The 24,209-nt window shown below is 39.4% G+C and overlaps 1 protein-coding gene across 2 annotated transcripts in view; it reads right to left on the bottom strand.

Annotated features, from left to right (window-relative positions):
* Positions 1-24,209, bottom strand: part of FAM189A1 (family with sequence similarity 189 member A1) — an 86,461-nt gene that overhangs the window by 3,722 nt on the left and 58,530 nt on the right. For both annotated transcript variants that reach the window (XM_041469068.1, XM_041469070.1), the window contains exons 5-9: positions 17,295-17,402; positions 8,638-8,798; positions 7,901-8,036; positions 3,586-3,661; positions 2,291-2,875 (exon numbers count right to left, since the gene is read on the bottom strand). In XM_041469068.1, coding sequence (XP_041325002.1) covers positions 2,291-2,875; positions 3,586-3,661; positions 7,901-8,036; positions 8,638-8,798; positions 17,295-17,402 — 1,066 coding nt within the window. The remainder of the gene's footprint in view (positions 1-2,290; positions 2,876-3,585; positions 3,662-7,900; positions 8,037-8,637; positions 8,799-17,294; positions 17,403-24,209) is intronic.

Here is a 24,209-nt window from a genome sequence, read left to right as displayed (position 1 = left end):
ATTCAAAATCCATTTCACAAAAATCTACACAATAAATGTCAAGGTTGTGCTTCTGAACCTCTTCACATTGGCTTGGAGGTGAGGCAGAAAATAAATTAGTAATTTTTTTCTTATAGTAGAAAGGAAGTGTCTTTTAAAAACCCAAGCCCCAGCTACAATCTCATCACTGTATTTTCCTTTTTGAGAACATGGCTAAAGCTCCTCCAACCTCAGTTCTCCAAAATCCACAGTTATTAGTATTACCAATGTGTAGTTACAGCTCTGTCTTTCACAAAGTTAAGTCCACTTGACCAGTTCTTTTACTCCAGAACAATTTTTAAAAGTAAGTGCATGTTACTGAAAAAAACCCAAAGCACTTTTTCTTGTGTGTTGATTGAGGGAGCTCAGTTGGTTCCCTTTATCTTTGCCTATTATTCAATCCCACAGGTATATTTGAAAGTTCTGCAGTAAATATCAACAATCAGCCATGAAAAATCCAGATCAAATGCCTTTTGAAACTTACAAAGACTGTAAAGAGCTTCAGCTGTTTGTCACAGTTTAGGAAAAATACGCTTCAGGGCTGCTACAAACAGCCAGAATGTGTTATTAGAACTGGGCTCCTTCTAAACTATGTATGATTTCCAAATCAGGTTCAATAAAGGGGGAAGCAATGTAAACCTTCACAGAGTAAAATATTGCAAACTAGTTTGCCAAACAGATGTATGAAGAAATACATCTAGGCTTAACTAGAGACTCAAGTCAATCCTTTCCTGAAGGATTCCATTAGGAAGTGTCTCCCTAGGCAGCAAAGTAGGTCAGCACCCAGCCCCTCCGAGTCACTGCTCTTGCTCCCTCACCCCTGTGTGTCAGTATCTCTGGAACTTTCTCTACCTCTTCATTCCAGCCTTAGCTAAGCCCACTTACATCTCAGTAATGTCCAACTCGTGTCCCTCCGTGCCACTTTTCCAGAAGAGAAGATGGATGTATTTAGGACACATTAAAAGGGAGGCAGGGCATCTGTTCCAGCAGGTGTCCAGAGCCAGCTGGAGCACGTGGGTACAGCTGCCCACGGCAAACGCTGCTCAGAGCATATGGAGCACAGCTCTGCAAAGCTGCAGAGCCCCATCCAGAAGAGAAAGGGTTGTTCTTCTTGACTTTCACACAGCAGAAAGGATTCAGAAATTCCTACTTACTGTCTGCTTACTGGCAGCTTCATTGCACATATGTCCTAGCAGAGTAAATGTCATAAAATAAATGCAGACTTCTAGATTAAAGGTTCACTTTTCCTGGCTCAGATGCAGAGGCTACATTTCTAAAGGTAAAAGACATTCAATTATTGAGCTAAGTTTGAAATGACAGTATAAAGATGCAAGAAGTGCAATAGAACCAAAGCATCATCCTAAATGGAACAAGTTATCTCAATATTTTGTCTCCTTTTGATCTAAGCTAGTCACATGATTTTTCCTCTAGATCCCTTAAATAGCCTGGTGAACAGATCTTGTAGCAGCACAACCCATGACATCTTAAAAAGCTTTTAATCTTTACTTTCAAGCCACTTCTCCAGGTTACCGTTCTGAATCTCTCTAAACAGCTTAGATCCCTTTCAAATGGTTTAGACAGTTCTACATTCCTGCTATTATTCTCTACTGAATCGACCCTTTCTTTTTCACTAACACACATATTTTTATGAAGATACACTGTTCAGCTATCACCTCCTTTTCTCTTCCCTACTTTTCTAAAAGGAGATTCATAACAGAAGATACATCCACAACAGCCAAAAGCATTCCTTTTCCTTTATCATCTTGTCATGTGCCTCGTGTTCATTTCTTTGTCCTTCAGAACTTTTCACCATACACCCCACGCTGCCACTAGTCACAGTGACAGCCTCTGACATGCCCCAATACTGCCAATGTCAGTGTCACCTTGAGGAAACACATCCTGCTGTACAACAAGCATGACAGCTCCAGTAGTAGTCTCCTAAATAAACCCCACCTGCCATTGCACGTCTTAGTTTAGCCTCTCAGTAGAACAGTAATAGAGAGGTGGGGAAAGCTACTCAACACATGTTTTTCTGAGCAGTGCAGAAAGAATGGTAAAATTTAGAAAAGCCAAAATTAATTTCACTCTGTCAATTTTTCCATTTCCATTCTTAAAATTTTTCAAATTTAGAAAATATGCATGGAGCTAAAGCCTTCACACCTAAGACAACCCTCTTGGGAACACTGCACATAATTTCCAGCAGCACCAATTGCTGCACAAATCAATACCAGTACTTTGCTCCACGTTTGCTGCCCTGGGGTCCCACACCTACCTTCAGTGGCAGAGGAGCAGGACACGGGGGCACTGCTGGAGCGGACGATGTTCGAGGCTGGCTGCTGTGCCAGGTGCTGGGCAGCAGCCTCGGGGCCACCTGCACGTGGTGAAGGATTCGCAGGCCCAAAACAGGGAGAGGTCAGGAAAGTGGCAGGAGGCTGGTGAAAGTCCACACAGCAGGTTTTCTTCTGCTTCAAAGGCGGCGTGGCACTGCTCTCCTGAGCAGAGCTCTGCAGTTCTCGTTCTGAGGGGCTGTAATTCCCTGAGGAACAGTCCAAGGACCTGCCGTGGGCACAGTTCTTTTCCTGTCCTTGAGACTTGTCTGTAGAGGCTCGGCTGTGGGAGCTGTTCCCCTCATCAGGATAGCCCTCAGAGCGAGTTCTGTGAAAGCTGCAGTGAGTGTGGCAATCCAGGGCACTGCAGCTCTGGTCTGCAGCCCCCTTGGGGGTTATGCAGTAGGGAGAAAGATCTGCAGATTGGAGAGATCCTTGAACTTCCAGCGAACAAAGATCTTCAGAGGAGTAGCTACGGTCTGGGATATCAACAGCCTCAGAGACCATCAAAGAGGTGCTCTCAACAGAAACTGCAAAACAACAGATTCCAAGAAAAATAAAAACTTCTTGCCTACCCTCCCAATATTATCTCTCCCCATGTTCTGTAGACTGACTTAAATTGAGAAATCTGCAAGTTCTTTTATCAATAAGAACTCAAAAGGTCTCAGATGAAGAATGCCAAAGCAAAAAACACTGAAATAATTTACTTCTTTCTAGTGTCCTTCAGCAAAGACATCTTTGTGCTGTTCTCGATACTGACTTTTCAGCTTTAAATAAACAAGCCCTGTACTGCTACTTGTCTACTTGTCAACATCTGTGCTCCAGGCAGCAAGCTTCCTGTTCAGCTTCCTGGAAGCCATGGAGGAAACTGCTCTTTGGAGAAGAAATGTGAGGGTCAGGAAGCCACCCATGGTTGCTGACAATGAAACACAAGCTGCAGGAATGTGCAGGACTCTTCAAAGAGAAGTGACAGTTGCCAGATCCACCTCAAAGGGCTCAACTAGAGCTTTTCTTTGTCTAGCAAAACTCTCCTCTGCACTTCCAGCCCCAGCCTCTGACTGTGAGAAAGTCCTGCTTGTCATGAATAACCTGAACACAAATGATTCTTTCACCATTAGGAAGGGGAAGGGGAGGAGGAGGAGGACGAGGACAAGGAGGAGAAGGAGGAGAAGGAGAAGGGAAAGTCAGCTCAAAAATCCCACTTCCATTTCTAAGGAGACAAATGCAAAGCCACGATCACCTTGTGTGCTGAAGTCCGGGGTCGTGTTTCTCTCCCCCAGGCTCGATTCAGACACTTGCTGGGCAGCACCAGTGACCTAAATGAACATTTGGAATGAAAGAGCTCATTAACCTGCAACTCACCAAACAAAATGTAGTGCTCAGGATCTGAAGGACGCACCTGACAATGCTGAGTCACTTTCATATGAGCTGCTATTCAGACTGAAAGCTGTTTAAATTATTTTACATCTTTGGGTCAGGAGCAAATGCAGTGCAAAGGCACATGCTCAATGCAATTTTACATATTTCCAGAATCTGCAAGGTAAATTCATCTGGAATTCACAGGCACTTGGGGCTGCAGGCTCACACTAATAAACTTAATATCTGAGTTTAGTAAAAGCAATCTCTCTTTCTACAATCTGCATTTCTCATATTGTGCTTGTTTTTTTGTTCACCACATCATATCACCCTAAAATAGGAGAGAGAAAACCAGAAACCACAAAAACAAGCATAAGAGCAGTATTTTCCTTTAGTTATTTGTGAGGATGTTAGTTGTTAATGTGTTTTTAACAGGTTGCCACCCAGGTGCCCTCCAGCCTGGTGGAGACTGCTCAATGGACACAGTATTACCACTCACCTTTTTTCTGAAGGGGTGGATCTAAGGGAGTAACTTCCCTTCATTTTTGAGAATCATGTGAACAAAATATAGAATCATTCCTGCTGGAAAGACTGGATCCATAAATACCTGAAATCTAGGAAATTTTCTTTCTACTGATTTGATTAGACTTTGGATTGGACCTTGTTGCCAATATTGATAGATTTTTAGCAGTTCTTTGGGAATGTGATTATAAAAAAAAATCATTCCAATAAATAGCTGGTAACAAAAAAAGAGAAAAAATACAAAAAAGGTTGAAAGGAATGAAACTGATACCATCTTGAGCAGAAAGCACCATATCTACTTCTGTCTGTAGGGCCACAATTAACTAGCAGAGCTTATTATGGTTGGTGACAGTGTAGAAATCAGCATCAGTCACCTCTGTGCAAACCTTTTTGTCAAGCACTTAATCTGTGTCTGGCTTAAAAAATTGAATGTGACATAATTAGTCTGAAGCTATTAGGGCAAGAGCTTCCATTTCACATGCCAGTGTAGATTAAAGCACATATATTTGTGCATAACTTACTGTGCTCACTGTTTTCTTTCTTTCTCTCTCTCTCTCTGTGATCCAGTGACCAGAAAACTTCTTTTGATACAAATTTTGGTTTTAAAAATTATTTTAAGGTTTAGCAAATACAACTCCAAGCAAAGAACAGTAGCAGAAATACTTTAATTCAGCAAGAGATGGATAGAGGACTGGGAAGCAAAAGTGAAATCGCTCAATATTTTTAAAGAATTCCCCTGGAAATTTCTCAATGGATCTTTCTTGATTGTAGCAGAGTATCACATCTGTGGTAAAAAGTAAAATGTGGTGTCACTTGAAGTGACACCTGGATCTAACTGTGGAAGTTCTGGGAACTAACTAGAAAAGTAAGAAATGTTCACAAATGCTCTTTGTTGTTATAGAAAATTCAGACTGACTACCTTTTGGAAGAAACAGTATAATGTTTTAAGGGTGTTTGTTTCTTTTTAAAAATCTAGGGATTCTAGGGGCTTTCATAAATTCTTAATCTAGATGCTTTCATAATCACTGACTGGAAAACATCAGCAGAAAATTTGTGCTGAAACATTTACTGACACTCTATATTGTCCCTGAATAATTGCTGAATGTATTTTCTGTGCATTTGGAATTGATTAACCTTCTTGCTTGAGGGAAGGAGAACCAGGATTTTAATTGCAGCAGGTAACACTGACAATTTTGAAGCCAGGTCAGAGTTTTGGTTCACACAGGAACAGCTGGTTCACACATGGTTTCATGCAGGCTCCTGCACAGCCAAGGGTAACAAAAACTTATTGAATTCCACATCCTCAGATAGTTACTAAGCCATCAACAGAAAAAAAGAAGAAAACCTGTGCTTTTAACAAGTCTGCAGAGCCTACAGGTTAGAAAACCTTATAAAACACTGCCATTGATTTAGTTCACTCACAATGCTGATCTGTTTGTTCTTATCTTTTCTACATCCCAGTCAATACTTTGCATGGAAAACACTGAAAACCACTTTTTTTTTATAGTCATGAAATGGGAATTCCTAATCAGTACAGATGACAACAGCAATTTTTACATGGATGTAACCACTTAAATTAGCACTGACATTTGTTGCCCATAAAATGCATGAAATACCGAGTCTAATTTGGTACAATTTAATAAAATTCTAAGGACCTCAATCCATTTAAAAACAAATAAAACCTATTGCTTGATGCACAGTAAAAGGTTTTACAATTATGACATTATTACATAATGGTTCCCAGAAGCACTTTTGTAGCTAAATCCCTGAGATGATTTCCATTGCCAAGCCTGCCTTTGAGGGATTTATAAATCTCATTATTTCAGTTCCTACTGTACTGTGCTCTATGGGAGCATTTGCAGCATGTGAGGACTCAGGTCTCCATTTTGTTCTTCTTGTAGACCCAAAACTGTCTTAGACAGCTCAGCTGGGACACTAATTGCAAAAAATACATGAAGGCTTTTGTTGTCAAGAAAAATCTGTGGCTGTCACTGTAGGCTTTGGTTATCTCTGCCAGTGAGCTTCAGTGCTGAGACACAGAGCCTGCCACAAGCTCTGAACAGCAACTACCAAGTTCATATACACTCACTCCTGGTAAGAAACTACATAACTATCACTATTAGAAATGGAATCACCACTCATCTTCACTGGTGATTAGAACAAACACCTCTGGAGCTCAGGTGCCCAGAGGTGAGCAGGGAAGGTGCTGAAACTGACTCCAGATGCCAAAAATTAGCAGTGAATGCATCTATTTATTAAAGCCCAGCTCTTCTTGCAAGAGCAGCTTCAAGTCACATCTTGTTAAATGATGTTTTTGTTAAGTGCTGGTGCTATTGTGCTGCTGCGTGTTGACACTCACACCAAGAGTGGTACCAGTTACAAGAGTGCTCAAAATGATTTTGTGCTTTACTAAAAATAGAAAACTAATCCTTACTTACTACCACATATGAATTCTTATCACAGATAGGAGCCTTTTCCTTCCCCCCAAACCATGCACGATTCATATCACTTTTGTCCATGTTTTTTTATCACTGAGAAATACTGACTTCTCCAAGGCTTGCAGGTTCTGCAAGTTCCTTCTAAGGAAAAAGGGTGGAACTTGGATTAAAAATATTCTAGAAGAAAATGGCCCTGAAAACTCCAATCTTGCCATTCATCAAGGAACTTTACTCACAGCAGTGTATACAGATTCTATTTTAGCCATACAAATCAAAAGTAATGCAATGTTTGGCCAGTTTGTTGTGTTGGGTGGAGGATATAGCACAAGGCAGGGATCAGAAGATCTGTCAGAAACTGCTTTGTCAGTCACAAAAGCTAAAAAGGCAGGCATACCTTGGGGAGATTTAACAGTATTTTTTTTGGAGGTTTAGCATTTCAATGTTCTTTTTCTCTCAGACACTCTTCTTATTAATTATCTTAATCTTGTGTATAATAGTGAAAATTTGTGTCATTTCTTTAGGTCCGTGGTTTCGATTCTGGTTTCCCCCAACATGGAAATAAGTCACTAGGAAATATTTCAATGTTTTACTTTGGGGAAAGGCAAAGTAGTCCCCTCTGTAATGTGGGTGCAATTTGGCAATCTGCACACAGGTATTTCCTCAGTGTGCTATTAACAACTGGTAAGGAATACCCAGAATGTTTGACTCCTGGAGTTCTACTGAAGCCTGAAAGAAATTAGAGCTTCTAAAAGCAATTGTAAGTATTTTCCCTTTGTGACAGCTGATTCAATTACCACAAATCCCTTCAAGGAGATGCTGGAATCAGCTCTGGCTGTACATGCAGATACATTATAATTCCAGTTTCAGCTCAGTCAATACTGCACAGTACAGAAAAAAACAAAAAGTGTAAGGTAAACATTTGTCTCAAGTACACTGGATCCTTTCTGCAAGTTCAGGGTTCTGCAAGTTCACTCTCAGGAGTAGCAGTTTCTTGCCACATAACAGCAGAAGCTGATGACTGAAAACTAACAATCAGAAGGTTAAGCAATAGAGAAATACTCATTGCTTGCATAGGAAGTAAAATTTGTTAGCTTAAACCCTTATAAAGAAAATGGTCTGGAAAATGTTTTTAAACAATAAAAATATTTTCTAATGATTGTTCTTTAAAGATTATCTAGAATTATTTTGCACCATGAAAATTTGGAGACCACATGAAGAATTTCCCTTGGTTTTCCTCACCTGGCTGACAGGCATCTCCCCAATCACTGCCTCATAAGGAGGGGGCAGCTCACTTGGATACAGCATTCCTGGGCTATTAATGGTTACTTCATATAAAGCACCAAATGGGGAATGAGGGAAGTCCAAATGGAGACTTCTACAAAAAAACAAAAACAAGCAAACAATTAAGAAATGGCATTGATTTATTACCTATACCACAGTGATGTAAATACTTCTCTGAATTCAAAGCAAATAACACTACAAAAAATTACATTCAAGAAATTTATTAGACATCCAAAATGAAGCCCTGGTTCACAGGGTAGCTTTAACAACTGTTTTTTATTTAGGATGCCAGCCATCTTTACCAGCCTGTTTTGCCATCATTAACGTCCTCCACTAGTCCAAATTAATACACATTAATTGCAATAATTTCCTTAAAAAAATAAAATCTCACACTCAATTTCAAATGTATAATGTTAACTGTGAAAGGATCACTTACAAAGGGACCTCTGCTCAAAGCCCAGACATTGTTATCCTTATCTTAGCTAAGTTCAATCACTTCTCTATTCCAGCAATGCTTTAACACAAATATTTCCAGATGTAGCCTAACAAGTTTGCAAAAACCCAAATGCAATCTCTCTGGCAGAGAAGAGCCTAATGTAAGTGAAGGACATTATCTGGCTCTGTATTCTTTGGAAGAGCTCCCTAGCCCACAGCTCAGAACTGTGCTGACCGCAAGAGCAGGGAGAGAGCATCACCTCTGTGCCTCCCCCACGGGCGTGCAGGTGTATTCCGGTGGGTAGTAGGGAGGGGGGGGGATTGGTGGGATGAACTCATCAAAATCCAAGGTTTGGTGCAGGACAGTTCCATGTGGAGTCATGCAGTCAGGATTGGCAGAATGTGGCCTCTGTGGCAGAAACTGAAAAGGAACAGGTAAAGTTCCTTCAGACGGTAGAAACATCATCACCAATATCATCAGTTTTAATAAAAGGTTAATATTAGCGACCCTGACCAATACCAAATTCATTAATACCCAAGCTGAAATGAAAAAGGCATTTCTGGGAGCATAAGAATACTTGTGATCAGTGAGGAGAGTGAGTCAGATTGCCAAAATACAGCACAAGGTTTTACTAAAGACAGAGAGGCCGTGGACCTCCAAGTCAGTCCGTCTTAGGGTGCAGGACACAGACATTGTAAATTTACTGGCTTTCCAAGAAACATTTCTACATTTCATATTGTCTTATTGTAGCCCTACGTAATCAGTTCTATTTTAATAACTGATGAAAAATAGATATAACTACTAAAAGAAACATTTGTATGTTTTAGTTTCCAATCTGAACTGCTTTGCACTTACAGAGAAAAAAAAAATCCAATACCAACCCCCAAAACAACGCCAAATAAAACTACCTGGAAACAGGCTACTATGTAGACATTATGTTTTGGACAAAACAACTGGAAATATCCCGCCCATTTTTCACTTCCAATGAAGGGGCCTGTTTATAGCTATTCTTTATTATTCTTGTAAAAGGAAATATTCTTAATAGCTGTTTGTGGTTTGGTGATACAGACACTGCACACTTAAATGTGGTATAAAGGTTATAAGCACTAGTATGAAAGTAAGAAAAACATTTATTCCATATACACATCTCAAAACCCAAAGGAAAATAATTACACTGCACAATAAAAAGTAATAATACTGAGAACCACATCAACATTTGTGACAGAGACCTCATCAGCTTCCAGCAGAGCAGGGATTTGAAGAAGCCATTCCAATGCCATTGATATCAGGAACACTCAAAAGTGTTCTGGGAAAGCCCTGAACTAGTTCAAGATCAAATATGGACCATCCTGAAGATCCCACAACCCACACCTGACTCCATCTGGTCCCCATGGATCAACTGAGGGCTACAAGACAATCAAAAATCTCTGTTTGGCTTACAGGAAAAAAAAACCAACAAACCCACAACTTTCTTGCAGTCATTTGGTCTAAACTCATCTGATCTTTCAACAGCCATTTCCCAAAGTGTAACATTACATTAATACCAACCATTGAACTCCAAACTTCTGCCCTAAGCAATCACTGGTCTGCTACCATCTCAAATACATGAAAGAATCTTTTAGGAAAAAGGAAGCAAGACAAACTTCAATATAATTACCTAAAACCTGTAAATATTTATCATAATGAAGACAAATATTTGAGTGTGCTGGGTCATATTTTGTACACTATTTGACTCCACCAAACTCAGGACTGCCCTCATCTTCCTAAAAGAGTTGATAATTTGGGTCATTTTTACAGTCTGGAAACAAAACTATTTTAATTTACAACTTCCTTGACCTACTCCCAGACTGTTTCCATACTGCCATAGACCCCAAGCTTTGGTTTGCACCAGAGAACTTGTAGCTCTGTTCCCTCAGTCCTGGAGTTCCCTGGAGCTGGATCCATTCAGCCTCATACTGGGAGTGATACCCTTACCACTGTCTGAACAGGGCAATTAAACACAGGGCACTTTCACAGCAGGTGAACCATCAGCACACACTTTGTGGGACATGACAGAAGGGAGAGGTGTTACACAGGGCAGAAGGGGCTGTGGTTCCAGGAGGAAAAGATCTAATGCTTGGATGCAGCTCGGTTGAACAGCAGAATTATCTGCATCCCTTTCAGGTCCAGCAATACAAACCATGGCAACGAACTGTGACCAACACTTGACAACGAGCAGCAGGATGGACATGGAAATACACATGTTTGGGGGTGTTTATAAACAACAGTTTACCTGTGTGATATCATCCTGCTGGAAGGCACAGAAATTAAAGTGAAAAAGGCTGTAAGAGGGAAACTAGCAGGAAATGAAACAATAGCAAATATAAGGGATTACCAGAAAGAACAGACATCCTTGAGAAAACAACTGAAAGCTAGTAAGTGGGAATTAAGTCATATTTTATTCCATACTATGTTGTCTACCGATCTCTGTTAGCCTGAAAAAGCTTATTCTTTCTACAAAATGTATTTTAAATATCTTCAAGAGTTAGTCTCAAACAGTGAAGTCTGGCAGGGTTTCAGCAAAGGCTTAATACAAATTTCATAGGTTAAAAAAAGACAGTAATAAAATGCAAAGAGCTGAGAAAGCTGAAGAAACACTGACAAATACTTTCACACAGAAACACACATTTCTGGTATTAGAAGACAGCTGTTATCAAATAATCAGTCTCAAGACACTGATGGCAAATGGGGCAGGCAACAACAAGAACCGCCGAGCAGAAAATGGGGGTGGCTGCTCAGTCACCAGGACAAACAGGATCAAGTTGCACTCAATATCATGTCAAAAACTGCAGCTCACACCACGGAACAACTCACACAGTGGGACTCCCAGCCAGCCTTGGGATTAAACTAATGGCCACTGCAGAAACAATGGATAGAAAATGGTTGCAGACAAAGATAAACAGCATACAGCATCTCTGGTAAATGCTAAATACCCAACTGCATTAAAAGCTTAGCAAAAATTTATAGCTATCAACAGATACTTCAAACATATTTACTAGAAGAAAGAGAAAGCCCACAGCTGTGGAAATCCAGACGACTCAACCATTTCTGTTACCCTCCTGGAGCTGTTGGATGCTGGGAGCTTTCAGCAATCTGACAGGCAATGAAATACAGATCTGGAATTCATGCTCTTTTAGGAAACAGCTGACCTTATGTTTGAAGCTTGGCATTCAGACTATTACACTGACACAGACAGGTATTTTCTCATCCTTGGCCTTACGTCAGTGTGTGAAACGTGTCTGATACTGGATGGGCATCACACAGCCCAGCGCACGTGCTAAAGGGTGTGGAACACAGAGCACACACTGAGCACAGAACTCAGTGTGTTTTCACTGGGCACATCTGACCTGGACAGAGTGGAACAGCCTGATTTAAACAGCTCTCATAGTGAGGACTACTTTTTTTTTTTTTTTTTTTAATTTTGTCTGCAGTTAGGAGGCAGGAGTAAAACATGCTCTCTGTCTGGTTGCAGCAGGGTAAACAAGAAAGCTGTAAAATACTATAAACCCACTGCTTGGATCTGCACTCAATACAGAAGTTTGCCATGGCAGCATCAGCAAGTTTTTAGGAAGCAGAGAATTAGAAGCACAAATGCTACAATTACTCCACTTCCAAAAGAGGTAAAAGTTTTTGAAAATGCAGTTATGCTCAAGGGTCCGTTGCCACAGTACTGAGAATTCCACACAGCCAACAATGGGGCTGGACACCAGCGACCTCCTCTGCCAGCTCACAGCCTGCAGACAGACTCATCAGCTATGCCTGCCCAGTGAAGAATAACACATCTCTCAGTGTTTAATTTTTCCAGGTGAAATAAACACCATCACATAGATATGTGAAAAATTGTAAAACTCATTCTCTTTTTGTCAGACTGAATTTCCAGCTCTTCACTGAAAGGTTGTCTGTAAGTTGGTCACTGAAGTGATCAGAAGGTATTATTCATGTTCTGAAAATTTTGAGTACACTGAGGTAAAAGCTGATGGAGAAGACCCCGTTAAGGAACTGAAGAAACAGGAAAGACCTGTCCATATAATTCTCTATTGAAACAGTTCCTCAGGGGATACCATGTGGTCCATCCTTCTGCCCAAGGCACGCGAGACTAACAGCTCTGCACCAGGATTCCCAGCTGTGGGACCTGCCCACGAAACAGCAGCAGAGACATTCTGTGCTCTGTGCATCCTGCAGCTCTCAGCACCACTGACCCCACGTAAACGCCACTGCTGGGGCCAGAGCTCAGCAATTACAGCTTATCTCAGCCACAAGTGCCATATATCAGTATGTGCCTGGTGCTCTAAGGGAAACTTATCTCAGTTTTTCCTGTATCTGCATGTAATTACCTCTGTCTTCCATATCACATTTATTACATGCACTGTATAACTCCAAAATCAGTCCTTTGGAGACTCCAGAGTTCATTATTCTCATTTCAGTCATTTATAAAAATCTGCTGATTTTTGAGAATGGGAAATAGAAATTTCTAATTGCATATAATTAAATACTGAGTGAAAGCTCTGTGCAATACACTCAGGTCTACAATTCTTCCTCAGTTAACTGTCTGCCTGGACAGGTTGCTGTTTTCCTTTTCTAAAACTGGAATCAGTATCTGCTGAAGGGAAATGTAGACTCTGATTGTCTACAAGAACAGAAGGACCATGGTTGACTCTTCTAATTTGTCCCTGATCTTAAAGGGAAATTATGAGACAGAAGATATCTTGATAAGGAAAACACATTCAGATTTTTCTGCTCATTGTTTCCAGCTGCTGTTCCTACAACCATCACAAGCCATTACCTCTGTAGCCTCATGAGCATTGCTCTGTGATATCTTTTTTTAAGTTCTTACTGTATTTTAGTCTTTCATACTAAATATTCTTATTTTACCAAAAAATTCTTTGATGAAAAATGCTACATTTGTTAAAAATGTCAAAAGATTTCCTGACCTAAGGCTTGCATTTATGGTGGGTGTGAGGGGAGTATTTATGCAACCATATTTACATTTAGGGTTTTTCTATGGATGTACATCCTTCCCAATACATATTTCTCAAGGCACTGTCATCTGGGTTTTACAGTACCTGTAAGTGAACCTTGTGCCCAAAAAAGGATTATTTAGGTTTTGATGTCATTAGATTAAATAAAAAATTATATGTAATAATGTAAGATCAATTCTCATTTAAGTTTCCCTCTGCAGGTTTTTCTTATCACTATTTCACCAGAATATGGGGGTTAAACAATGCCAGCAACATATTACCCTCACACAGAGATGCTTTCTGTGAGGTGTTTGAGTAGAAATATTAACTACAGCCTATTAAGATAATGACATGCTGAATTATCACTAGGACTGATGAAAACAGTAATTAAACATCACAGCTTGCATGTGTCATCATTACCTTATTTTCTTTACAAAATAACAGATGGTTTTAGGTATCACACAACATGAACAGCTACTAACAGTGATGGTGATAAAATCAGAACACAATGATATCAGTGCCAGCACTTCTAGGATAAGAAGTGTATAAACAGATCTGGAGTGGAAGGAGGGCTGGAAGAGGTGTAATTCATGCTTTAGCTCGGCCACAGTGGGTGTAATGCCTTGTATTTCTTACTTTAATCCAGGCAGCTACCTTTTGAAGAGAACTGAGTGCATTTTTGCAGTAGCCATTCATCAGACAAGATGCAAACTGAAACTGCCTCAGGCAACAAATGAAATATTATGGAAGTGACAGTTTGGTTATTAAGAGCGGTTTCTTCACATTACAGAGCCTTGATATGATCTGATTTGATTCACATTTATTTCCTGGAGGGGTGTGTACATGGAAAGAACAATTATGGGAAGCCCTGTAATGGAGTGCAGCCTTAAACTCTCTAGTGAAACACAACAATGCCTTTTCAATCTTTAGCTATGGTATCACTTTCTCTTGCAGCTTTAGTACAATTGGCAGGGTTTCTTTGCCTGAGCAAATGCATATACTTAACACAGTGAGAAATTAAAGTGAAATGAAAATTTTGGGGTACTTTCTAAAACAGTCAACTCAAACAAGGAACAATCCAGAAACAAATATAAAATAACATATAAAGCAATAAAACCACTTTGAAGCATTTTGCTGTATTTTTTTTTCTTAGCACTTGAAATAAAATATTTGTTGGGTAGGACAGGTTTTAAACCAAAAAACCCCTCTTCAAATTCACTGGAAAATTTAAACTGTGCTTACTACTGGACAGCTTGTGTTTGTGTTTTTAGGATGTTTTTCCTAAAGGTGAGGATGTCAGAAGACAGCAGTTTCCAGTAAAATACATCAGTCTGCCTGTATGAATCAAGACACTTGCTGTATGCAAAAGTCATCAACAAAGCACAAAATCACGGAATCACTGCTGCAGATTTTCTTGAGACTGTTACACCTGCTTTATGTTGCTAAGCAATAAATTGGAATTCTTTGAATTTGCAAAAATTACCATTCCAATGGATTAATTTCTGAGACAAGAACACAGCACAGGAATCACAGAACTGATTGCTCTAATGATAACCTAATGACATCCAAGGAGGGTGTTCCCTATTGCCTCTTCTTGTTACAGGAGAGCCTACGGAGCTCCTGAACACTGCAGAACAGAGTAAAACCATCAGCACAATAATTAAAACCTTTTCAGCTATGAGGAGTGGTAGCTCTTGCTGCTGCTGTCAAACTTCCAACCTGGTACAACCCAGCTAAGAGAAGATGCACGCATCAGTGAAAAGTAAAAGGAAAAAGCACAAATCCAGCATTAACAAGCAGGAGAAAATGAAGTTAATCAGATTTCTGGGTGTAGTAGAGCAAAGGGGAACTGCAGATCATGGGACAATGGGCTGAAAGTAGTGAAAGAAAAAGAAATCCTCAGGTGAGAGTTGAGCTGGTCTAAGTCAGCGTAGCCCCAGGGAAGTTACGCTCACTTAGGCCCGGTAGGAATCTGGCTCAGCAACCTGAAAAAAGAAAGGGAAAAACTGATAAACAAGAAAAGACTGGGACTGAGCAGAAATATAGATATATATGTATTTCCCTTCTTCTGGGGAGAAGGAAGAAAATTCTTGTCGATGGAGCTGAAAGGGTGGGAGAACGAACAACTAAGCAGGAAGACAGAAAGCTGGAAACACAAAGCATAGGAAGCAAAAATAAATAAACATTGAAACCAAGAAATGGCAGCATCGCCAGGTGGCAAAGAAAGAATCTTAAAGACATCCAGAATGAGGTTGCAGAGAGAAAAATTATGTGCTTTTAGGAATTTGACTTCTTATTGAGGTTACTGCTTCTTGCTTATGCCCATCAGAAGCACTTTAATATTGATCTTGGTTCATTGTTACCTATTTGCTTTTTTCCTCTGACACTGCTAAATACCATTAAGTGTAGATCAAGATTCTTGGAACATACGCTTCTGGATCACTGCTACCATTTTTCCACTAGACAGACAGATTTTTCGAGGTATGCTAATCTCTTCATCTCCCCATCATCACTGCAAGGTGAAAAAGTTCTTTAGTCAATGGGCGTTCTTGGAGTAAACATGGAGGGGAGAGTGTATGAAAAGAAAGAATACCCAGAATATGATAAAGGCCCTTTAACATTTAAAATATAAGTGTCATCAGCTGAAGTTATTATTTCTGTTGATTGTTTCCCATCCATACTAGTGTTATTAAATAAGCACTACAAATAAGCCTCTACAAGCCTGCACAACATGCACACACAGAGCCCTACAGCAAAAATGCATTTATGTACTATTTGCAGTAATTACCTAAACATACAAGCCCAACTTATTATACCCATTACTATGTGAAGCAAACACCAGATCCCAGACTGAAGATATTCATTAACTGGGTTTGAAACCCAGTGACTGGAACACTTGGCTAGAAGGGGCAGCCTTATCTCTGTAATTCATGCATTTAAATCAATACCCATGGCACCCAGTGTATTTCTAATTATTTATTCATTTTTGAAACAACCGTGCCTGCATGGGCAGGCTTTATAACATCTCTGTTTTGTTTGAATGGTTTGCAGCTAACTTGCTGGGCCAGTCTTCCATCCATGCAAACTTTTCCAATACCAGAATGCACAAATGGCCAGTATTAGATTTGTGTGTTTGCTCTCCTTTATTAAACAGGACATTTCCTAGATTAATCAGCAATAGAGCAAGGTTACAAGCAGTGGAGCTGGTCTGAAAAATACAAAGGTTTTTAATTCAATTTTTTTTTTTTTTTTTACATTGAAACCTTGTGAACCCCAACACTGATTTGGAATAGGAAAGCTGCCTTTGTCCAACCAAAACAAGACAGCATCCTGTGATGCAGCTGACTGTGCAGAAGACTAATGATCCTTTTTGCTCCTGTTTTGAAGGCAAATGCTACTCTGAGGCTGAACATGTTTTCCTTATGAAAACAAATTATTGGCGCAGGGCTGTGAAAAGTTCAGTTTTGAGCTTATACTTCTCATACTCCGTAGTTCTCATGCCAATCTAGTAATGAAAACTGGGGTCTTAAAGCTAAGTAATTGCTCTGGGGAATGTGGAAACTGGAGATAATATACAAGTGATGACAGCAAATGTAACGTGCATCTGTAACTGAACCTCATTAATAACCTCGTTAACAAAAAGAACAACTCCCAGTTGCAAAATCCTGATCATACCACTCGACTATAGCACATAAACATTAAAACACAGCAGCTCCTCATGCTGCATACATCTATGTGCTATGTTTCTATAGATGTATGCAGATAAAATACACCCATGTACACACACATTCTAGCACTACACAGAGACACACAAACAGGCTGAAGTTTATAAGCAAAGAGTAGGTGCAAATGAGTATCCACAGAGAAGGACACTGTGTTATGCTGGACAAACCCTGTGTTGCCACTGAAACGTACTCACCATTTGCAGAAGATCAGAAGAAACCATCTGCATGCAACACATTGCTGTTGCCAAAGCACAGACAATGGTGGAGATGATATTGAGAGCGCACACACTGAACAACAGGTCCTGCGAAGAGACATCAGCAGAATATCATCTCTCATCTCAGGGACACAAAGGACAGGAAATGCTTGAGGAATTTGATAACAAACACTCTCAACTGCTATCGATGAATAAGGCACCAAGTAACTGGGTAAAACTCATTTAGCTTGTAATCTTTTTCAGGTAGCAATCCACAAAGGCAGCAATTACAGAAACAAACATCTTCCCTTTCCCAGTTCTCACACTACATTTGCTATTAGCTATTTCCTCAGAAATACTGATATTCAAATTTTCTTGTTCCCCAAAAAGACAAATTACTATTTCACAGTCAATTCCAAGCTGCAGCTATCACAAGAAAGATACTATGAAAGACACCTCTGATTAAAAACGACATGCAGAAATATTATTGCTTTGAGTAGTTGAAATCTACAACTTAGGGTTGTATGTTAAAAAAATTCTAGTATGAAATAGAGATTTATCCTGTGTCAGAAACTCGATGCATCTGAAATATTTTTATACATGAGAGAAAAGCAGTGATTACACATCCATTCACCTTCTACTGAATTGAGTGCTTATGGTCATATTGTTGGCTTTTTTTTTAAAGAACAAGAAGTTTAAAATAGAACACAGAATATTGGTTTAACAAGTAGAATAAAAGAACAGAAACATTTGAATTAAAATGGAACATTTTTATAGCAATGGTGTCACTAAAAATAAAGCATTTATCTCTCTTCCAATCATTGGATTTGTATTTACTTTCTCCACAGCCAGTAGAAAGACATGAAAAGAATTTAGTGTGCTGGCAACATTTCAAAACTACTCCAATCCTTGTACAGAAACTGCATGGCTGCTGTGGCTATTGTGTGGCTCAGTTCTCTGTATAGCCAGTAAAAGCATCTGAGAAAAAGCAGCACAGAGAACAGAACAAAATTGCTACAACACCGTGAGTAAAAAACACTCACTGTGTAAAGAAGATTCCATAGGATCTAAGTTTAAAGAAGTATTTCATTCACTGCCAGTGCATGAAATAACTTCTATGCTATAAATTGCTTTGTTTTCCCCAACACTTCTGAAACAAATGACAGAAAGGTGTAGATTTACTCCTGCCACTGTAATTGTTTGCTCCTCAAGTGACCTTCATTTGAAGATGGAAATGCCAGCCATGGGAACCAGGCAGACAATAAATGGGCCAACAAGTTTTAGTCATTTAGTAACTTCCACTGAGCCAGATTTGCTCTTGCTGATCTGGTCAGTAGATTTCTGTCTTCTTGGCCAGCCCCTCAGCCAGGGGAATAATGAATCATCAGCATTAACAGCAAAATGCTGGAAGGGCCAATCATGAAGTCACAGAAGGTGATGCAGAGGACTCACTCAAAGTCATGCAGACCCACTTAGAGCATTCAAATGGAGGTAAACAGGCAAAGTGGTCCCTGGAGACCCAATTAGTTAACAGTGGCAAAAAAAGGAGATTGAGATCCTTCATGTTCTGCTTTCCATATGCAAACCTAGGTAAAGAACACCGAGGCAGAGACAAGATCTAGGATAGAAAATAGGACTATTTCCTAGCAGGAAGAAACATCATCCATTGCCTACGACAGCCATTTAAATACATAAAACTTAGCCAATCTGAGCGCATAACTTAATACCATTTATGCTTAATAATAAAATCAAAGTTATAAATTAGGATGCAAAGTGTCTCCAAGACCCTTATACTACGTGACACGTCCCAGGACAGACTTAACTGTGCCTCTAAGTCTCATGACAGACGTTTTTCTCATCTGTTCCTAAAGATTCCACAGCTTCATCCCACTATTCCAGTGTTTATTTTTACCATCAGTGTCCTGGTTATGTCCATCCCACAAATGAAAGCCATGGCTTCTTTCCTTCCATAGCCCTTGAGAACAGGCTGTTACACAGCAGACTTTTATACCTTTGAACTCTATTACCACTCTTGAAGCCTTTTCCACCTTTACTGCATGACATATTAACACCGTTTTCTCCAATTCTCAACTGAAATCAACTTTCTAGGCCTCCGATCCTTTTCATTAATCTAATTTGTTTCACCTCACCCGGGCCCACATTTTTCCTTAAATGCACAATCCTAAACTAGGCACAGCTGAAGGCCTTGCAAACACTGACTCCAGTGTGAGGATCATTTCTTGTGCCTTGCAGGCGACACTCATCCTTACCCACCCTGGACGTTCCTTGGCACGCTGGGACAGCTGTGCTCTGTTTGTTACTCAGCATTATGCCTTTGATGTAGGGCAGGGATTACTGCCCACAGGAACAGCAGCCTCCTTCCACACACTCCTTTCCAGGCTAAGCACACAATTCCTCTTCCTGCTACAATCTCTTTGAAGGTGAAGGTACAACTAGAAAATTCCAAATGCAGGGATGCAGAGTTTTTATGTATTTCATAAAGATCAATAAGGAGCAGACATCTAAAACATTGTAAGTCTAAAATTTTAACTTAATTTAAGAGACAGCTATTTTAAATTATATATTAACATATAAATTAAGTTATAATTAACTTAATTTAGAGACAGTAATAACTAAGCAATGATTGTGGAGGCCTCACCACTACTAGATATTTCTTAAAGCAAGACTGCTTCTTTATTTGTTTTGGCTTTTTTTATCCTAAAGTCTGTTTCAACTCAAACAGGAATCAAGCCACAACCCACCCTTCTCTGCTCCCCACTCCCCGCACCCTCCCCAAACATTAATCAGCCTCAGGCAATTCACCACTTTCAGGAAATTCACTCCCTGTGCCCTGTAAAAAAATAATTAGGTAATCCATGACACTCATGTATTCAGCTATAGAGAAGAAGTGAGCAGGAACTAAAGCCCTCCATGGCCAAGCACACTGCCAGAAGGACAGGGGAGGTGCTGGCGGACAGCAGCTGGAACAAACAATGACAATTAAGACGTCCTTTAGGAAATGTCTGTGAAAAAACAGTAACCACAACAGGGCCAGTCGTAGCTCCCCACAGCCCCAGCCAGCTACATTTACAGGTGTCTAAAGGAGCAGGAAATCTGTACTAAATACAAAATCAGGGAGCTTTAGTAACAGATCTTGAGCTGACACCTACCAGAACACTAATCAGAACACACAACACGTGGATCTCTAATGGTATGAAATACAATTCTCTGCTCCTCAGAAATGGCTGAAGCAATTCTCTCTTAGATGCTGTCTTTGTCTTTTTAAGACAAAACTCTGATTCTTCAGCATGTTTATATGATAATTAATGCTCTGAAATGATAAGGTACTAGGGAGAACTATTTTTCTACAGGTTACATATACAATTTTCTTCATACACTAGCTGCAGAGGCCACAAATCCCCTTCAGAGTGCAACCAGCTGTCAGAACTGCCTGGAACCATGCCTAGGTCAGTCCAGAGATACCCCCACAGGGGCCAGACAGCATTGTGAGTTGTTTCTCTGGGGCCACTTATTTTCCCAAGTAGGTCCCTCACTAAATCTCAAAAGCACAACTAAAATTTAGTCCTGAAAGTGAAAAAAAAGCTAGATTTCATGGTTGCAGTATTCCATTTGTACTACAGCTTGAACAATTACCAAATTAATGGTGCCAGCACATGCATAACTGTTTTCCATAATACCAGACATCTTTGACTTGTGCTGTGTTCCCAAAGGATACCTGTGCATTCCCACATGATACCTGTGCATTCTCTAATCTTCATACTATCATTTCCCATATGTCTAACTTAGGGACAGAACAGATATTTTTTCTTTTTCCTAATTCAAGCTATTTTCACTATTACTCTTTTGACACTGTTTTTGTGCCACTGCACCTCAGTTCTTCCTTTATTAGCACAATTAAAACAATACACACATGTATCAAAATGCATGTTCCATAAATGTGTAGTCCAAAATGCTACAAAACAGATTAAAATAGGAGATGTATTACAAAACCTGAGTATTATTTAAATCTGAATGTTTAAATGCAATATTTTAATATTCTGTATTCAAAAAAAGTAATTTTAAGATATAATTAATTGAGAATATCACATAAAAAACTCATACTGCAATATGCTCAAAAAGCAATTTGTCCTAAAATCTGTTTTTCTTTGTTTTCCATCAAACTGCTGGGTGATAAAGCAGTCAGATGGCATCAAACTGGAATAAGTAAAAAATTGGTTATTGCTACATCGATAACTCAACTGTAGAAACAATCATTTAACAAAGCAATTTAGAACAGCTGTTAGCACATGCAATTACCTGACAGAAGCACAGAGATGAGATAGAATCTAAAATGAAAAATGACAGCGGCACAAATCCCATCAGCCAGTGATGGGCCCACTGGCAGAGCTGGTCCTTTATAACCAATGAACACTCACTGCACGTGTGTTCACACTCCTGAAATTTTGTCCTTCAGAACGCCATTTGTGCCTCCTATCACAGCAAAACTGGAATAGAATCACTTCACTGTAATGGTGGGCCATCCCCATAGAGTTCCTTCAGCTTAGAAACCAATTTATAAGTGCATTTGTCAGCTGTCTTTCAAAATCATCAAGTAAGTCAGGCTACAACAGGAATGCCTGGACATCTTCAAAACTCAACTCAAATGCAGACTTTGCTAAGTATTTAGTCACTCTCCTGCTTCTTCCTATCACAGCAATAAACTGTACTGTAAATTAAATTACATGCATGAACATCAAAGCAGAGAATTTGTCACTCAGTACAGACCACACCACATAGATGAAGCACAATTACCTCAAAATATTCACTCTGCCAAGTACTATACAGGAAATTAATCAGCTGTGCTGCTTACATAGAATTGAGAAACTGTATTTAAACCAGTTTTGCTCTAGAAAGACACAAAGTACACCCATTTCATTTTATGAGTTCCAGTCTGCTCAACAGTATTGAACTGACAGCTCTCTCTACAACACACTCACATTTTGCTGGCTGAATAGATTATTTTCCTGTGGAAATAAAAGATTTGTAGTCTTTGAGGTTCTTGGCACTTTTGAGACCTTAGCCAATGCAGGATGAAAGCAGCAAAATCAGCTTGCTGATGTGTAAAAGGAACACCCTGTGAGCAGCAGCCCTGAGCACACAGATCTCAGCATCCCCAGCCATCAATGCTAAAAGCAGCTCCACGGCTGCAATGCTGTGGAGATGATTTCCTTTCTCCTTGATTGACTTCAATTATGGTGCTTCATTTCTTATACTACTGCATCCTGAAAAGAGATAATGAGCAGCAAAGCCTTTTCACCCATGAAATTAGTGTCAATGTACCTCTTTATTCAAGAATTCAAGGACAACAATTCTTTTAACTCAAAATATAACTTTAGTTGTTCTCACTGAATACGTCTAGAAAAACACTGGGAAAAATATCTGCTCTAATACAATGAAGGCTCAAGAATTAATTCTGAGTCAAATGGGTCTCAACCACACATTGCATAGTAAATGGAGAGATGATCAATGCTTCATAAAATAGATTTAAGGTTTGAAAGTACAGTATAATTCACCATTTTATATTATTTTTAAGAAGCAGTGCTACTTAAAAATCTACTCTGCTTGCACTCAAGTTTGCAGACCTTCCAACTCAGGTGTCTGCAGTAAATTTAGTACTGGGGATATGATAGTTAGAGACTCCTGAAAGGCTAAGGTTTCACAACATAACTGGACAAGGATGGAATAAACAGATTCCAGCCATTCAAAGAGGCACCTTTCCAGCCATGAGAGAAGTTTACAACCACACTCATTCCTTGTCCAAGCTAGGAACAAAAAGAAGTATGAGGAAGGAAAAGTAGCTCAACTATTCAGATTACAAAGCCCACCCTGACCCACCCTATTTTTGATGGTCTTGGTGTGGTAAATACACTCTGAATGCAGGGAATATTTTCAGCTGCCTGTAAAAGGAATGTGAAACAAATCCAGCATTGAAAAATCTGATCTGGAATTACTTATTCTGTGCTGAGCTTTATCCAATTTTAAGTAGCTTATGAAGCCTTTCAGGTAAGTCATTCAGTAAAATTATTCATATTGCATTTGGTCTTACAGAGAACCTGAAGAAACTGTTCTCAAAACTCTAAAGAATGTGCTAGGAGCTAGCCTGAGCTAGCTGTTTTTCAAGTGGAAGCATCTTCTTCTGAATGAAAAAAAATTAAATATATGAGTAGACTTGATCATCAGGAAACTCAGTAACAATAAATTCAGGTTCAAAGGAGAGAAAAGGAAAGAAAGTATTCACACAGAAGACTGCAAGAGCCCTGAGCAGCAAAAATCCCTAAGAGAGATGCCTAACTAATGAATGGAACCAGAAACCTGAAAAAGCCATTTACTATTTATATTGTACTTGAACTTTAGCAGCTCCAAACCAAATATTTATGCTGAAGGCAGAGGAGGGAATCACCTTCTCTCCTTGCCTGATAGTCACAAAAGCATTCTACAGATGCACCTTAAGTAAAGTAGGAACTAATTACATAAATAGCAAATCTGTAAACTCACATACATGTCTGCAGGTATTCTGGACTGTGTAAGCTGTTAAAAATAATTAGAAATATTCAACTGGATCCTTACTAAACCAAAACAGCATAACATTCCCCTCTTACATGTCAGTATCAGACAGCAATAATATGTTACAAAATAATTCAAACTTCTAAATACCTAACTTCATCCTCTGAAAATGTTGCATGTATATCTTAAGTAGGTTAAGAATACTCTGAGTTTAGAAAGAAGACAAAATTTCCACAGATGAAAGATGTCAGAAAAATTTAGCCTTTTTACTTTAATTAACATGACAAAAAAAACCCCACATCAATTCCTTAAAATTTCATCCACTTTCTGCGGAAAACCAGATTAAGTTGA

This window comes from Pyrgilauda ruficollis, unplaced genomic scaffold, assembly GCF_017590135.1.
Source record: "Pyrgilauda ruficollis isolate IOZ18807 unplaced genomic scaffold, ASM1759013v1 scaffold23, whole genome shotgun sequence".
Classification (NCBI taxonomy): Eukaryota; Metazoa; Chordata; class Aves; order Passeriformes; family Passeridae; genus Pyrgilauda; species Pyrgilauda ruficollis.
Note: the sequence above shows the minus strand (reverse complement) of the source record. Positions and strands in the feature narration are given on the sequence as shown.